At 45.0% G+C, this 18247-nt stretch overlaps 1 protein-coding gene across 1 annotated transcript in view; it reads right to left on the bottom strand.

The window, feature by feature from the left end:
- The window catches only part of ADCY10 (adenylate cyclase 10), a 219639-nt gene that overhangs the window by 197697 nt on the left and 3695 nt on the right, over window positions 1-18247 (bottom strand). Inside the window, exon 3 of the mRNA XM_081946448.1 lies at window positions 9239-9277. Coding sequence (XP_081802574.1) covers window positions 9239-9277 — 39 coding nt within the window. The remainder of the gene's footprint in view (window positions 1-9238; window positions 9278-18247) is intronic.

Raw genomic sequence — 18247 nt, 5'->3', positions numbered from 1 at the left:
CTATTCCTGGATCTTTCAGGGATTTTGCGGTATCCCTGAGATCAGCAGGAGGTGCCCTTCTCAATCACCATCTCTGTGGGATGGTTTAGGTCCAAATGGATCATCCAGCAGCAGAAATTCGACTGCGATCTTGGAGCACCAAGATTGCATGTCATGTCGTCGTGACGTCAGCTCTCCCCTTCCCAGGGTACCCCTATTGTAAGCAACCCCTATACAGCCTGGAGTCTAAAAAATGTTCATCTCATAATGTATTTCCCCTTCTATCACTACAGGAGGGGGGGAGGCTGTGTGGATGGTCTTATGCTGGACCCAATTACTGGCTTCAATAAGCTACAATGAAATACTGGGTAATTTTTCCCTAGAATTCTAGGTAGACTGAGTTGAACTGTAACTGGGTTAATTATCTTCACTATTGGGAATGGACCTAGAAATTTTGGGCCAAATTTCTTGCTAGGCAGTCTTAATCTTATGTATTTTGCAGATACGAAAACTTTGTCCCCCACATGAAAGAGGGGTTGGAGCAAGTGATGTTTGTTAGCTTGCTTCTTGTATGCTTCTGCCACTTCTGCTAGAGCTTTCTTCATATTTTCCCATCATTTCTTTCCATCCATTCAAGCAGAGACATGGAGGCGGGAGGTTCCCTAAACAGCTCAGGCATGGGAACAAATTCCATGCCACTGGTAATTTGGAAAGGAGTTAATCCAGTGCTGCTGTGGACCACATTGTTATACGCCACTTCGGCAAAGGGTAGCAAGTCTGACCAGTTGTCTTGCTGATAGTCCACATAACACTGGATGTATTGTTCCACTATCGCATTGGCCCTTTCCGTTGCTCTGTTCGTACTTGGATGAAATGCTGAGCTCAGTTCTTGTGTGGACCCAATGGAGCTCAGGAACTCTCTCCAGAATTTGGCAGTGAACTGAACTCCAGGGTCTGAAAGGCCTCCTGGACACTCCAAGTCTCCTGGACACTCCATGTAGGTGGTAAATGTGTTTCACAAACATTTTTGCAAATTTCTTTGCGGATGTGAACCTTTGTAAGTATTGTGCCCAGCAAACTTGCTTTGGGGACAGTCTTCGATGGGTTTTGAGAGCTTCGAGGTTTTTATGGTTGGTCCAGACCTCGAACAGCACATTCTCCCCTTCCAGGAAATGTCTCCAAGTGAGCAGGGACCACCTGATTGCATACGCTTCTTTCTCCCAAATGGCCCACCTCCTTTCAGTAGTGGTGAGTTTTTTGGAGATGTAAGCGCAAGGCAAGAGGTGCCCTTCTTTATTCTTTTGCAGTAGCACTGCCACTATCACTACATCACTGGCATTCATTTGGATTATGAATTGCTGTTCTGGGTCAGGGTATTGCAGTATGGGCTCTTGGGCAAAGAGCCGTTTTAATTTCTTGAATGCTTTTTGACAGTCCATTGTCCACTTTAGGGGTTGGTTTGCTTTTGGCTTTGTCAGGGAAGGCCCCATTTTTAATAGTTCAGTCAATGGGAGGGCAATCTCCATGAAAGCTGGAATGAACTGCCTGTAGAAATTGGCAAATCCAAGAAAGCTCTGTAGCTGTCTGCGAGTACTTGGAGATTTCCAGTCTAACACAGCTTTCACTTTTCCTGGATCCATCTTTATCCCCTCATTGGAGATGTGATAGCCAAGGTAATCTAGTGAGGTTTTATGGAACTCACACTTCAATAACTTTGCATATAGCTTGGTGGCTAGAAGTTTTTCCAGGACTTGCCATACTAGCTTCATTGTTCTTCCAGGATTTCAGAGAAGACCAAGATGCCATTGAAATAAACGAGCACTCCGTGGTACAGGTGCTCATGTAGCACCTCATTTATGTACTGCATGAAGACTGCGGGTGCTCCTTGTAGCCCAAATGGCATGACTTTGAATTGAAAGCTGCCAAGGGGGCAGTTAAAGGCAGTCTTCTATTCATCTCCCTCTGTGATTCGTATGCGGTAATACATCTCTATCAATTCCAGCTTGGTGAACACCTTGTCTTTAGCCAAGTGGTTCAACATATCTTTCATGAGGTGGAGGGGATAGGTGTTCTTCACCCATACGGTGTTCAAACCTCACAGATCAATACAGAGATGAACCCTGCCATCTTTCTTTTCTCTGAAGAGCACTGGAGTCACTACTTTCGACTTCGCTGGTTCAATAAAGCCCCACTTCAAATTGATGTCGATGTACTTCCTCAATTCAACCATCTCCTTGGGAGTCATGGAGTACATTTTTGGTTTTGGAAGGGTAGCCCCAGTTATGAGTTCTATTGGGCAATCTGTGGGCTGATGAGGGGGAAGTTAGTTACATTCTTCCTCACTGAACACCCCCGCCAAATCCCAGTAGTCTTTTGGTACTTGTTGGATCCCTAGGAGTTTTGCATCTGCTGCAGGTGCTGCAGGTTCTGGGCAGTCTGGGTTATTGGGTCCAATCATCCCCCGGTGGCACTTTGGCTCCACTGGTGGTAGCGGCCCAAAGCCGATAATCAATATCCTAATGCTGTCCTCCCACTTTATTGTAGGTGCCCACTTGTCCAGCCCTGCAAGCCCCAAGATAATTGATTCTTGCATTCTTGAAGCCCGCAATGAATCTGAGGAATTCATAGTGGCAGCCTATCTGTAACTTTACCAATTCAGTAATTTGCATGGCTCCCCCCCCCAATTAGTGTTCCATCCACCTGCTCAAACTGAATGGGATGGGCTAGGGGTCTTGTGTCTATGCCTAGTTGCTCCACAATAGACATGCTGATTAAGCATAGGGTGCAGCCTGTGTCCACGATTGCCCCAACCTCCCCTTCAACCCCCATTTCTGGCACTTGGAGTTTGGATTTGATGGTAAAGGGGCAGATGGGTGCACTCACCATTGGGTCATCTTCAGTATTCTCCTCCTCCTCCTCTGAGGTGGAAGGGGCTTCCCCAATGGTCGGACTCTCTGTCTTCTTAAGTTGGGGATTATGCTTCTCAGGTTGTTGTACCAGACAACTCTTTTCTGGTGGATTTTGGGTTTTTTTCTTTGTCGTGCTGGTGAGTGGTGCGTGTGCTTGTGGGACTGGGGCTGGAGCCAGGCATTTTGATGCTCTGTGGCCAAGCTGACCGCATCAGTAGAATTTTATTGCCCCCCCCCCCGAGGGAAGGGGGTGGAACTTCTCAGCTCTCTGCGTCTGTGTTTGGTGGCCCAAAGGCCTTCTAGCAGGTTTTCCTGCCACAGGCTTTCGATGAGGGTGAAAATCATGGTCCAGTATTATTGCAGTGGTGTACCAATTCTGGAGATTCATTCTAGGACCCCCATTATGCTGCAGGCTTGTCTCAGTTCAGAATCTAAGGCATTTTTGAATGTGTGGACCAGGAGTCTTTCTGGCCACTCTCTTAGTCTTCCAGCCATTCTCCTGAACTCCAAACAAACTCTTTCATGGGACGAGCAGACTGTTGCAATCCCTGGATCTACTCTTCTGCTTCCACATGTTGGGCCACATCACTAAATCAGGTGCACATCAGTTGAATGAACCCAGTTGCATCTTCTAGCTCAGGAGCCTCCTCCTCGTGGAGCTCTGCTATCTACTGTGCAGCCTCCCCCTCATTCATCCTCTCTGCTATTTCTTGAATCAATTCTCTGTCAGAAGGGTATTGTGTTCCAACTTGATCAATGTACACCCAGACTCAATTTAGGAATCCACATTGCCCAGAACCATGGGGGTTGGGGAGCTGGCAGGGCTGATGGTTGAATTTGAGAGGGCAGTTGGCTGGCTGCTTGGGGTGGTAGGACCCCTTGTTAAGCCACTCCCAGTGGCAGAGGTTGGGCAAAAGGCTGGTGGGGCTGGAACCGGTGGGGGTCTGAGTCCCTGGGGCTGCCTGGGCCAGTTATCTGAAATGACGTCATCTGCTGAGGAGGGGCAGGTGCCCATTGGTATTGGGCCCATCCATGACCCAGGAAGAAAGCCCACCCCAGTGGTGCTTGATTCACAGGTTGCAGCCCAAACATTGGTGGCTGGCTAAGGGGAGATGTGCCACAGGGCCCTTTCTGCTGGCTGGATTGAATTCTCTATTTTGGTGGAGGGCCCATCTGCGCTCCGGGAGGTAGGGACATTGAAGTTGGCTTTGCTCCAGTGGCAAGGGATTGGGTCGACTCGCTGGTCACTGTGTGGAAGGAGCCAAGATCTCCACTCCAGTGCATTGCAGAGTCTCTGCTAGGGAAGGAGAACATGGGCTGGGCCAGGGTCCACTTAGATGGTCCTTAGCTAAGAGCGGATTGATTCCATTCACGTTTAGCCATCCAAATTGGTCTGGGAGGCCTGTCAGAGAATGACTGCGTGACGGTGGATGGGATCTCCATTCATCAGATCTGCTAGCCGGTGTCTGCTCTGACCTCCTCCAGTCATGTGTTGGAGTTTCCCTGGCACCCGCTGTCTCTCCAGCAGAAATTCCTTAGAGGTGATAAATCCTAAGGCTTCATCTTGTGGAGCTAACTCCATCTCTGAGGGAGGCCTAGGAGTCAGGTCCTTGTGTCTGGCCCCCAGCTGGCACTCCCTTCCTGTGGTCTCTGCCGCTTGACTACAGCTTTAGAAGGCACATAAATGGTCTCGACATAGATAGGCAATCCGTCATCTCTGGTCTTCTCTGCAGCTTTCTTTTCTTCCTCCATCTTTACTGAAATTTTGCACTGCCCAGGGTTGGGTCAGTACTGGACTCAGTAGCCCTAATAGCTTCCCAATCCTGGGATAGCTGATGAAGTATTTTAAGGAAGATTTGGGTTAATGTCAGGGTTCCAAATAGCATCCAAAATTAAATCAGAGTCCAAGGCAAAGTATTGCTCAAAGTTCCAATTCATTAAGAGAGTTTTCCCATTTCTGGGAAAACCCGAATATGAAAGCTTCCTGGTTTTCCCCACCCAGTTGAAAGTTCAGGATCTTGCCCCCACACCCATAAGTCCATCACATGGTCTAATCTTCCACTGTCATGTTGACAGTTCCACCCATCCAGTTCTGGTCAGGTGCAGAGATGTAGAGACAAAAGATGACCTTGGATTCTAGAAAGGAATTTTATTTTGGCTACATAGCATTTAACTCCATACCACCCCCCTCCCATTTTCCCATAATAGAAACACAGAGTAGAATAATAGAAAGTGTGGCAAGATAAAGATCCAAAAGGGAATATGACTACAGGCCTGACATAAACACAATTTGGGGAGAAACATTCAAATGGGAAAAGGCCAGTGGTGGAATTCAAATAATTTAACAACCAGTTCTCTACCCTAATAACTAGCTGGATAGGTGTGGCTGGATGGTCACATGACTTGGTGGGCATGGCCAACTCAATGTCAGTCACGTTGAGGGGCGCCTCACCTCACCCACCCGTTTGCCTGGCCTCTTGGCTGCCTGAGTTCTTCTGGTCTATTAATTTGTCTATTAATTTGTCTACTACTACAGTGGCTGGTTGATTATCTAATGCCTGCCTGCCCATCAGCCACAGATGGAGTCCCACAGATTCTTAGCTCTATTATTCTTCACGACCTTCTGTGGAAACTCCTTGGTGGCTGGCTTTGGAATTCTGGGAGTCCACATGTTTCAGCCGAGAGACACTGATCTATCTAGTGTCTCTTGGGTTCTATCTAATGTGGTAAATCCCTGCTTATGGATCTGGTACTTAGTGCCTGTTCTTGTGCTGCTATGATCAGTGATCAGTGCTGCCTTTTACACACACACACACACACACACACAGCACTCAGTACTCTGGAGTTGTGTGTATGTGTGTGTATTAATTTTACCATTGCCCACAGAATACATGGACACCCATTTCCCCTAGGGACAAATTCTAGAAGGGCAACTGTGTTACCCTGCTATTGCAACTAGGAAAACGAAACTCTTGAAACATACTAAAGCAATTTGTATTATGCTGCTTCTGAAGATCATAACCACAATCAGCATTTCCTGTGGATTCATTAGAAGCTGAGGAGATTGGTAGCACTATCTACCGAGAGTAATACTTCACAAATCTGATGAACTGGTGCTAATTCATAGTAGTTTATGCCGGAAGAAATCTGCCGCAAGAATTACTTTTTTTCACTTCTTGATCCTTTCCCCTTTAGGCAAACTGGATTTGCAAAAGCCTTGGGGGCAAGGAAACCAACCATTTACTTTGAAGTGTCATACATAGCATATCTATTTATTATGCACTAGTTATTTAGCAATATAGGAAGGTGCACTTCAGCAGATGTGCTTTTCAGCTGTTAGCATGCGCGCGCCACACACACATACACCCCAGAGAAATGGGAGAAGTAACTTATAAAGTATGCCTCTGAGAATAACAATTCATCCTAAATAAATATAGCCTTTATTTGCTTCTCTGGCTGGAAAGAATCTTTCAAAACACATCTGGGATGCTTTGCATCTCCAGATTCCATGGCAGCAGATGGCAAATTCCTGTGCCCGATTTCAGGAAAACACAGGTTTCCAAGCCCATTGCAGAAAGGCAGAGGTTGGAGCAGGGAGGGGGAAGGAGAGGAAATTACATCTGTCATTGTCCTCATCCCTATTTTGTGAATCAATCTGGCTAGCAAATTTGCAAACAACTGCAGTGAGAAGAAGAATCTCTGATCTCTCTCCACCTCCAAAGCCCTTGCCTTTGCCCTCGGCCTCCAAGATGAGCTTCAGTTGCAAAGCTCAGTTGGAGCGCTCTGGCCAGAGAGAGAGAGTGAGAGAGAGCAGTGAAGCACCTGCCTTTCACTTCCCTTTCCTTCCCAGCCTTCCGCTCACCATTCTATTCCCTTCCCACCCACCCAGAGCCAAAATCCCCGAAAGTGACTGTCTGACCTGCCAGGCTGTTGTAACAGTTGATTTCGATGTTGTCCAGCAACTGCCTCTGCTCATCCAAGAGTTTGGCCAGGCCAGTAGTCCTCACAGAGGAGGCAGTCAAAGGAGCATCCTCAGTCTTTCTGGGCCAGCAACAGCCCCTTCAGCTCCAGCAGCATCTTCTGATACTTGCCGATGGCTTCCTGGCACTTCTTCTCCTTGTAGAATTGAACTCCTTGGATTTTGAAATCCAGCACTCTTCAGATCAGCTGCTCGGAGTCAGCAGCTGGAGAAGAGGCGGTGAGGCCTCCCTGCCTCTTCTCTGGCTGCCGAGCCCAGCAGCTGATCTGAAGAGTGCTGGATTTCAAAAGCCCAGGTGTTCAGAGCTACAAGAAGAAGTGTCAGGAAGCGATTGGCCTTGGAGGGGAAGGGGTGAGGCACATTCAGCTAGTTTGCCGAACTGCACAAAGAGTTAGCTATTGCTACCTGTGAACCGGTGCAAACCGGCTAAATACCGCCACTGGAAAAGGCTGCTTACACAAGAACACATGGCTCTCTATTCATCTAAAACTTGGTTTTCTGAAATTATGCAATTTTGCTTGGTAAGTCTTTTTAATTCACCTAAGAAATAAAAAGGAAACATTAACTGCTCCTTTAAAACATACACACACTGAGAGATTTAAAAAAAAAACCACACACAGCATCTAACGTCAAAAATATCTTCAACCTATTAGTCAGCAAATTTTATCCTATTCCACCACAAATGTTTATCCTTTATTACATGTGATAGACCAGTAAAAACAACCTCAAAATTGGAAAGACATGATACAATGCAGAAAAAAAATGGAATTTAAATTTGAAATGAAACCATAACTTTTCTTATTAGAAATAATCTCACAAAAATAAACAAGAAATAATATAATTTAATAATAAATATATTTAAAACAAGAAGAATAAATTTTCTAGGTAATGGAAGAAAGACACAATTCTGATAATATCTTATTAGATTTAAACCTGGAGAATATGTAGCAATGGCAAAACTCGCAGTATACAGTCCATATACAATAGAATTTTAAATAAATTTACTGTAGTGCATGATATATTTTATGTATGGGAACTATTCTTGGGTAAATTTATTTCTCCTTATCTATAGTTTGGCTTTTAAGGAGGCCTAATACCTACAGATATTGCAAATTAGCAGATATGTAAAAAAGGGAAGTCAGAAATTTAAAAGCTTTTTTCCCCATTGTTTTACTTTTTTGGCCTTTTTTTCTTACTTTTTAATATTTTACACTTGTTAAACATCTATTTTTTCTTTCTATTAACATGTAAAAATGCACATGAACGCATACCAAGAGATGTACCTAATAATAATAATACAGGGAAATTTCAAAATAAAATAATTTAGCCTACAAACAAATCTTTTATTATACTGCATTACCAGTACCTTGATATACAGTATGTTCTTATTTTCCAAAGCTATACTAAACTTTGAATCAAAAAGCCAAATAATCCTAATGCTCATAGCACCTAAACTATAATTAATAATGATAGAAGTCCACCTTTTTTTCTGTGTATTATACAGGAAAATAGTGTATTTTATAAATATCATTGTATTGAAATAAGATGTAAGCTAACACAAAAAAAAGAAAAATATTTTTTTTTAATTTTTTTTTATTTTTCTTTAAAGAAGACAAGACAACACATACAGAACAAGAGCAGGGAGGAGAGAAGAAAAAAAAACCCAATTTCATCAGACATGTCGTTTGGTTACAAGTTTTTGTGCAGTGGTTTTTACAATTAAGAATAAAGTCACTGATTATCCATTAAACATAGTTAAGTATTTCATTGAGCATTGTGTGTTCAAATTACCATTAGTATTCTTTCTTTTATAACAACCCTTGTTTCTTTACATCCATAATTATCTACTAGGTAACAATAAGTCTTTATAAAATTATATCACCATTCTCTAAAAAATAAGAATAAGCATTAAATCAAAGAAAAAGAAAAAAAACTCATTACTTCATATAAGACATTTCTACTTTCCATTAGCCATAGAATTTCCAGTCATCCACAATTCCAAATATAATTCTCCATTGTTATTTGTCAATCCATGTAGTCATTAAGTATTTCAGTCTATATTTATATCCATTATTCATTACATCATCATTATTCCATTTTATATTATAAGATAGTTACCAACTACAATCATACCTAACAATTTAAATCAATTTAAATTTAAATCTTATATATTGAATACCTTATTGTTCTTATATCGTATAAGTAGGTAGTCTATTTCATAGATAAAGCTTAACACATATAAAAAGAGAAAAAAGAAAAAATGATTTCCCCCCCAACATTAAGTATAGCTTTCTATTATTATTACATATAAGATAAATATTTTTGATGTGTAAAAATAAAATTGCTCTCTTTTATTTTTCACAGTTCATACCTGCAAATTTCAAGACATCACCTCCAAACACCAGTACTTCTATACATGAAAAAAGGAAGAAATTTACAAACAATCTTCATTGCATGGTAAAGAAAATTCAATGAGAAAAATGGCTCTTTTAATAAGTTACTTTTAGAGAAAATGCCCTGATTTACTTAATCATTGTTTTTCCACACACAAGAACAACCGTTGATTTGCCACACTTGCTGCACTTCATATTCCCATTATGATCATCCTCAAGTGGGGATGATGAAACTACCAATGTGGGCAGAAACATTTGAAATGTAGCATATATTCATTATGACATTTATGCCAAGTACCATTTTATGATTCAGTTTATAATTTTAACTTAATTTTTGGTAGGTTATTTTATGGCTAAAATGAAAGATTTATTTCAGAACCACAATATTAAAAAAAAACATTTTTTAAAAAAAAAACCCTTTAAAGGCCCCTTTCTGTTGATGGGTGGTGTTTATAGCTGCCATTCCATGTTTCAATGGAGCTTATTCAATTGAACTCAGAGGGACTTCTTTCTAAATGGAAACAACAGCACACCATTCATCATTTTAAACAGTTCACATAATTAATAATATCATAATAAAGGACAATAACAGTGTTAATATATTTCTGTTTAAAAAGGTGAAAATGACTTACAACACTGTGATTAATGTTTTGATACTGCTGAATTACAATGATGTGGTAAGTTGAATTCAATCAAATAACTCAATCTGTCATAAAAACTAAAAACAATAATTATGAAATAAATTGAATCTCTGTGGTCTGAAAAAATATGAAAGAGCCACAAAAGAATATAGGATGGCACAGATCAGGCAGATGTCAGTGCTGACTAGGTATAATGGGAGTCATTTCACTACTGTATTATGCAAGACTTAGTGTTAAGATTTGGGGATCATGGTGTTTCTAAACAGAATGGGACGTTTAGGCTCTGACCCTTCCCTGCACTCACTTCACTTCCAGCCAACCACTGTCACCAAATCAGTTAGCTTTCCTCCTCGGCTGCCCCACTGCTGGCAATTCTCTACCGCCAATGCCCCCCTGCTTAGCCCATAAAAACCTGTGCACTCTCAGAGGCACACTTTCCACTTTGCCCAAATGCTAAGAGCATTCGGAGCCTGCCAAGAGGCACTCTTCTTCTCTGTGAAAAAGGGGAGCTTCCCCAAATGGATTTGCAATTGAGCAAAGTGGAAAGAGTGCCTTTGGGGATATTAAGAATGCCTCTGCAAATATGAAGAGCGCTTTCAAGCTTTGGGAAAATTGGGAAGAAAAGAGTGCCTATGGAAAGGCACACATAGGACTAACAGCACTGAATAGCAGAGGAAAAGTTGCAGCTTGAGAGTCTTTCCTGCAAAATTGGAGGTCCCCTGTTTGGGCATGGAGATGCTCGTGCTGTTCTGACCTAGGCTTCCCAAGAGCATGAAGCAAACTCCTTGTCCCGACAAAACCCCCTTTTATTAATTTACTGTGAATTCTGCTCATTCACATACAGCAAAGTCTTTCAAGGGAGGATTTACAGTCACAGACCTTATCTGGCTTGGAGAGCTGACAGGCCGATATCTGCAAAGGAGTCTTGGAGTCCGCAAAGGAGTCTTGGAGAGTCGTAAACCAATTAAGTGAATTAATTGTCTCCTGCAAACTCCACTCCCCTTTCGCTTCTCTTTTATTTCCTCTGGGAGGGGCCATTCATCATCCACCTGTGCCCTTACTCCCAAGTTGACCCCTGTTCTTTAGCTGTTCTCTTTGTCTGGCAACTCTGAACATGCACACACTGGGAACAGGCTCCAGGTGCTCGTCTGCCTCACTGATGTCTGACTCTGAAGGCAGCTGATAACTGGCATACGGCTCTGGCCCCCTCTCTGCTTCTGACACAGAGCCCTCATCAGAGCCTTCCCCAGAGTCCAGGACTGACCCATGTTTCTCCCCAACATCCTGTCTGAATCTGCTGCCAGCTCTGCTGGCCACTGGTGGGCCACAACAAGTGCAGGTGTGGGGCTGATCTGCAACCTGTTGGTGGCCATTGAGGCCAGACTGTGGCCAGCCTTAGATCGGCGGCACTGTCTGGGCACCAACCCCTGGGCATGCACACAGGTGATGGTGAGTGCATGACAGCTGACATCTTGGATGAAAGGGAAGCGCTCAGAATGCAGTCCCAGGGGTGCCAAGTCCTGTGTACTCACCACCTTCTGGGCCACCCAGGGGGAAAGGCCGAGGCAGCACCACAGATCTAAGGTGGATCACAGTTTGGCTCAGATGGCTGCCAGCAAGTTGCAGATCAGTGCCCAGTTGGCCTGGACCAGGCCGAGGTGCCACAGGTCACTCCTTTTGTCAGCCACGGAGGCCATATTTTTCTTTGGATTTTCAGGGCTGCAACATTTAGTTGTGTGGGAAAATGGGAGGGAGGTTGCAAGGAGTTAGTGGAGATATATAGCCATAACAACATTCTTTTCTCTGGCAGTCAAGGATGTTCAGCCTGCACTTGGAGAGGCGTGACTGGTGAACATCTCCAGTTGTGATGGTGGATTGATGGACCATGTGATGGACATGTGGGTGCAGGGGATGGGACTTTGACTTTCCTTTGGGTGGGGAAAACCTGGGGTCTTTCAGATTTGGGTTTTCTCAGGTGTGCCAATATGACATCTCTAATGAAATGGAACTTTGAGGAATTGTTGGCTTCAGAGTTAACTTTTACCCCAGTCAGGAGTGAGTACAGTACCAGTGGATGCCAGCTCCAGCCCCATCATCGGCACTGGCACCACAACCTGGCCAGCCAGCAGGTCCTCCGCCATGGTTCAGAGCTACATTCAACAGATCCCCATAATGGTCCCACATTGACCGTTATGGGGACTAATATCAGACTAATCTAAATATAGTGTCAGCTGATGGCATGAATGAGGGGGATATGGCAGATTGGATAGCCCAACTACATGATGAAGGAGCCCCAGAGCTAGAGGATTCTGATGAGTTTGTGCAGCTGCTCCGGGCCTGATATGAAGACACGGCCCATAGGCAAGAGGTCAAAGCCCAAATCAAAACCCTGAAGCAAGCGGGCCGACCCCCAAATAATTTTTCAGGGATTTCTGGAGGCTGCCTGGAAAACTGAAAGACTGACCTGGAGCCAAGCAGGCAAGGCAGCTGGCATGGACGGTTCTTTAAAACAGGCATGGCTCTTTGCTCAGCCCCCTCCCTTGATGTCAGGCACATGTGAGAGGGAAGTGGCACAGGTCAGGAGTTGAACAGGGTGCAAGGCTCATCTGACACCTGATTGGATGGCAGCTACTTGTCCCATGGAGTGAAATGCCTGGGTTAAACCATGCCTCAGGGAATGGGCCAGGACAAAGGGCTGGGAGCAGAAGTCTGGGGGGCCATTGAACATAGAGAATCGATGGCAGTGGGGCAGCGGAGCAGGAAAGCTAGCTGTGGTCAGCAGTGGTGGTTGGCTGAAAGTGAAGTGAGCACAGCAAAGGATCGTAACCTAAACATCTTAGACCCTTTCTAAATGATTAGAATTCATTCAGATGATTCTCCCATTTTCAATAACCTGGCTATTACTAATGCAGAAAAAAAAATCATTAATATCCTTTGCACACATAATAAATTGGAGACGTTTTCTTTCTGGCCTACTCATTTTCAAATCTTCATTATCAGAAAACATTCAATGTATCAATAGGGATGTACTTCAAACTGGCACATCCTAAAACAAGCACTGTACACACAACTCAAAGGTTGCATTCATATCTTTTCCAAGTCAAATCTTTGCAGGTGGGAAGAAGCACATGGGTTGCAGCATATTAGAAATGTCATGCTGTAGTGCTATTATGGAAGCCCATCCCAGAGTTAAAGCTTCCGAGGGGATTGCACAAATCATGTCTAATCAAAGCAGTGACCAGGACCACCTGGGGCTTCTGGATCCTTTCCTCCCCTGGCTCATTCTGGCTGGGAAGAAACGGAGTGATGGCTGAACTGAAACTTGAGGAGAAACCGGTTCTGCCCAGATGGTCATTGGGAGTGGGACGGATGGATGTTCCAGAGGAGATTCCCCTGGGAGTTACAGCCACCCGGCGCCAGCAAGCAGAGGCTGTGTGGCAGGAAGCCGAAAATGAGGACCTGTTAATGACCCAAGATTTACACCTTCTGCGTGAAGCCTGGGAGAGTCGGAGAACATGTGAAAGTCACACCGTACTGGCGTTTGGAGGAGCCGAGCAGGCTAAGGGGGAGCTGAAGCCCCAACCAACCCCGAATTGGCCTTGGGAGCTGGACCAGAACTAGGGCAGGCAGCCACAGCACCAGCAGTGGTAGCAGCAGCAGCCCAGCCCCCCCAAAGGGTGGGAGCAGCCCCACGAAGGCGCTGAATTCCAAAGATGCCTCCTCTAGGAGTGAAATATGGAAGGGATCCCAAAGTGCTGGGATTTTTCTTAGCTCAAGTCTGTTACTACATGCAGGAGTATAGGGAAGATTTTGCATCAGAAGCTGCAAAAGTGAGGTATCTGGCATTGGAGAGTACCACAGGTGAGTGGATGGTGGCCCTTCACAAAGATGATTCCCTCCAGCTGATGGATTATGATGGTTTTATGACTGCCCTGAGGGCACACTTTGAAGACCCCCTTGCTGACCGGAAGGCAAGAACCAGGGTGAAATCCTTAATGCAGGGTCAGAGATTGGTGACAGAATATACTCAGGAGTTTCGTGAGCTGGCTGTACACATGCGGGGATGGTCCCAGGAAGTGCTGATGGACAGCTACAAAGATGGCCTTAACAATGACATGTACCGGAACTGTGTTAATTAAGGGGCTCCCTGAGACCTTCAGCACTAGTATGTGCTGGCTGCGGATGTGGAAATTGACCTAGCCAGAAATCGACACCGTGGGGGCAGCGTTGGAGCAAAAAAAGACCTCTGTTTTGAGGGAGGCCCCTAGAGCAATGAAAGGGGGCCCAACGACCAAGCCCAGGTCGATGGCATGTTTCAGATGTGGGAAAGAGGGGCACCGGGTTGCTGATTGCTACCCTAAACCTACCTCAGCTGGAGGGGAAAAGGTCAAGAAGCAGTCAATGAAACATTGCGAAACAGCCCTGAAAGGTGTGGAAGTCATTAATTTCCCTCCTCCAGGCCTGGAGGAGTTGGGAAACCCAGCCACTTCAGGGGAAAGCAAAACCAACTCTGACAATGACTGGTAAATCTGCATGTGGGCCCCATGACTATCCCAGTAGAATTAAGGGTACCCTCAACTAGCACCCAGGGAAAGATGCTGGCCTTTTTAGACTCTGGTTGTGTGAGGTGTGTTATTAGCCCAGAGGTGGTGGGGAAAATGGGGCTAAGACTGAGAACAATGAAAGTACCCATTGCCTTTTGCCAGCTGGATGCCTCAGTTGCTGGGGGGAGGGGCATTTTGTGATCAAACCGGTTGAGAACCAAAAGTCTTTAAACTTCATCGTTGCCCCTGGGATAGAAGGCCCCTCATACTTGGATTATCCTGGCTATAGAAGTGAAACCTGCAGGTGAATTGGAGGAAGGGACCTCCTACATAGCCAGAGCCAAGAAGGAACTGGCAGTGTTTACACACAAGAGAATTGAGGGGAAGGAAAAAATCCCCAAGGAATATTGGGACTTCAGAGAGGTATTCAGCGAAAGGGCTTCTGATGAGCTCCCACCCCATTGCCTTACTGATTGCAGCATAGAAATCCTCCCCGGGGTGAAACTCCCTAAGCGATAGATTTACTTGATGACCCCACGCGAACTGGAAGAGTTATGTAACTTTATTGATAAAAACCTAAAGAGGTGGTTCATCAAGCCAGCTAGACCATGTGCACCTGTGTTATTTCAAGAAAAGAAAGATGGCTCTCTTCGCTTATGAGTAAACTATAAGAACCCTAACACCATTTGCGTGGAAAATGTATACCCCTTACCACTCATGAAGGACATGTTAGCGCATCTGGCCAAGGGGAAAATTTTCACTAAGTTGGACTTAAGTGAAGTGTACTACAGAGTCCGAATAAAAGCAGGAGATGAGTGGAAGACCACCTTCAACTACCCTCTGGGTTGCTTCCAGTTTAGAGTACTCCCATGCAGGGGACGCTGGTAGTTTTTATGCAATTGATAAATGAGGTGCTGCATGAACATCTTTATAAAGGGTTGTTAGTTTATCTCAATGACGTCCTCATCTACACAGAAACCTTAGAGGAACATGTGAGACTCATGCGCTCAGTCCTGAAAAAACTCATGGCTGCTGAACTTTATGCCAAATTGTCTAAGTGTGAATTTCACCAGGAAAAAATTGACTCTTTGGGGTTCTGCATTTCTCATGAGGTTATTGAAATGAACCCGGAGAAAGTCTGGGCTGTCACGGAATGGCCATCCTCCCACACCCGCAAGCAGCTACAATTTTTTTTAGGGTTTGCCCATTTTTACCACCAGTTCATCCCTTCGTTTGCTAGTATTGCTTTGCCAATTACAAATCTCCTAAAGTCAAATGGAGAAGTGAAGCCAAATCCTAGTCGGCCCATGAAGTGGACAATGGAATGCCAAGCAGCATTTGAAAAATTAAAATGACTTTTTGCAACTGAACCTGCTTTAAAACACCCCGACGTGGATGCTGTTGTGTCTGGACTCCATAGACGTGCTGCCATAAGCCCACTCGTGATTGGCTGGAGGCGTGACAGCAAGAGCGGGAAAACAAAGGACACTGATTGGCTGTCCATTTGACAGACAGTGTATAAAAGAGCTGTCAAATGGGTGGCATGTTCGTTGCCAGTTCAGAGCTGCTGTTAGCTTGTACTAGTTGTGTTAATAAACTTGAGTTGCATTATATCTGTGTCGCCTCAGCCCTGTCCCTCTGATCTCCCTTCAGAACATTGGCAACAAGGGTGAGATCCTAGGACTGTAGGAACGGATCAGCTAAGTCATGATTTCAAAGGAAGAGCTGAGGCGTTCGAACAGAACCCTGTGAATTTTTTTCCTGAAGTAATCAGAGCTGTCGTCCTTTTCAGGATCGCCATGCTAGCCTCCTTCACAGCTTTCTGTCCAGCAACAGAGTCTTGGGAAGCATACCTCGAACACTTCAAATGCTTCTTAGAGGCTAATGATATTACAGGCTTGTCCAGCAGCCAAAAGAGATCATGTTTTTAAGTGCCTGCAGCCCCAAATGTTTGGAACAGCCAGGGCACTTTCCATTCCTCAGCCTGTACATTCTGTGCCCTGGGATGTTTTATGGAGAAGCTGAGGGGTCACTACGCCCCGGCACCTTCTAGAATTGCATGAGGATTCATGTTCAGACAGAGACTGCAGCTTGTCTGCTGCTCTCTATTGTGACTTTGCTAACCTCGAAGATGACCTGCTGGACCAATTAGTCTGTGGGGTCAGTGACCTAAAACTAGAGCGTTGCTTAATAGCATGCACAGAGCTGACTCTTAAAGCCGCTCTGGACGAGGCGAGGGCATCTGAGATGTCCGAAAAGTCCTCTGCCGAGATACAAGGATATCAGAATGCCCCTTCCTTTGCCTCGCAAGTTGTCACTGTCCATCACGATGATGAGGAACAGGGGAATGATATCTCTGAAGATGAGGAGAATGTAAGCTGCCTCCAGGCAACCTCTGTCAAGTGGCACCAGGGAAGCAGAAGTTCCACCTCTAACCTTTGTGCTGGGTGCAGTGGCAATCATGCCAGAGAGACTTGTAAATTTAAGGCATTTTTATGCCGCCATTGCAGTAAAAAAAATGCTATCTGGCCAAGGTTTGCTGAGCACGATCCCCTGTGTCCAATCGACCCCCAGACAAGCTGGTTTCTACAAAGGCAATCAAATGTTCTACCAGGCTGAGGGAGGACTGTTTTACTATCTCCAAAGATAATGATTACCCAGAGGTTTCTATCAACCATGCTAACAAAAACAACCGTGAGAAAAATTTCCTCAGTGTCCACCTTGAAGGGGCACCTTGCCAGATGGAGGTGGACACTGGATCTTCCCATTCCCTTATCTTGTGGAGCACCTTAAAACATTTAGTGCCCTCTATGGCAAAGAAATGTCTGTCTCCCTCTGCCGTCTGGCTACGTGACTATCTGGGGGAGTCCATTCTTATTCTAGGCAGTGGACTGTTTAAAGTAGCCACCTAGTGGTTCAATGATCACCTTCCCCTCATCGTGGTCCAGGAACCTCTCCCTACGTTGCTGGGTGTCGACTGGTTCCAGGCATTGGGGCTAGACATTGTCAGCATCCACACTACTAGAACTAAAGACTTCCAGTCCCTGACTAATGAGTTCACGGATGTTTTCAAAGATGGTCTTGGTAAATATACAGGAACCCCTATATCCTTTAATTTGGACCCCCAGGTAGCATCTATCCGCCTTAAGCCTAGGAGGGTTCCCTTAGCACTCTGCCCTAAGGTGGATGCTGAGTTAGATAAGTTGATTGCCCAGAGGGTGTTGGAACCTGTGGATCATGCACGTTGGGAAACGCCAATTGTTATTCCAATTAAACCAGATGGCTCTATCAGGGTGTGCACTGATTACAAGGTCACCCTGAATAGAGCTGAACGTTGCACCCTGAATGTTGCCTCAGTCCTGTCCCTCCAGTCTCCCTTCAGAAGAGATGCACCTCTTGTGATGCAGATGAACATGGCTGTAGGGGTGCTACTACTTCAAACTAATGCTGATGGAACCATACAACCTTGCACCTACACCTCCCGGAAATTGACTGAAATGGAAAGAAGATGGGCCAATTGAGAAAAAGAAGCTTTTGCAGTCCATTGGGCTCTGCTGACCTGGTGGCTTTTCCTCGAAGAAGCCAAGCACCCTTTTGAGGTGTGGACTGATCATAAGAACCTCAAGGCTTTGAAAACCTCACAGAAATTGTTGCCCAAACAAGTTCACTGGACATAGCACTTTAATCGGTTTAATTTTATTCTGAGATACCTTCCGGGAGGGAAGAATTTTATGGCAGATGCCCTATCCAGGCTGCCCCAGTATAACAGTGCCAGGCCGAAGGTGATTCATCTGGTCATTCC

The sequence above is a fragment of the Natrix helvetica genome, assembly GCF_964273705.1.
Source record: "Natrix helvetica genome assembly, chromosome: 3".
NCBI lineage: Eukaryota > Metazoa > Chordata > Lepidosauria > Squamata > Natricidae > Natrix > Natrix helvetica.
Note: the sequence above shows the minus strand (reverse complement) of the source record. Positions and strands in the feature narration are given on the sequence as shown.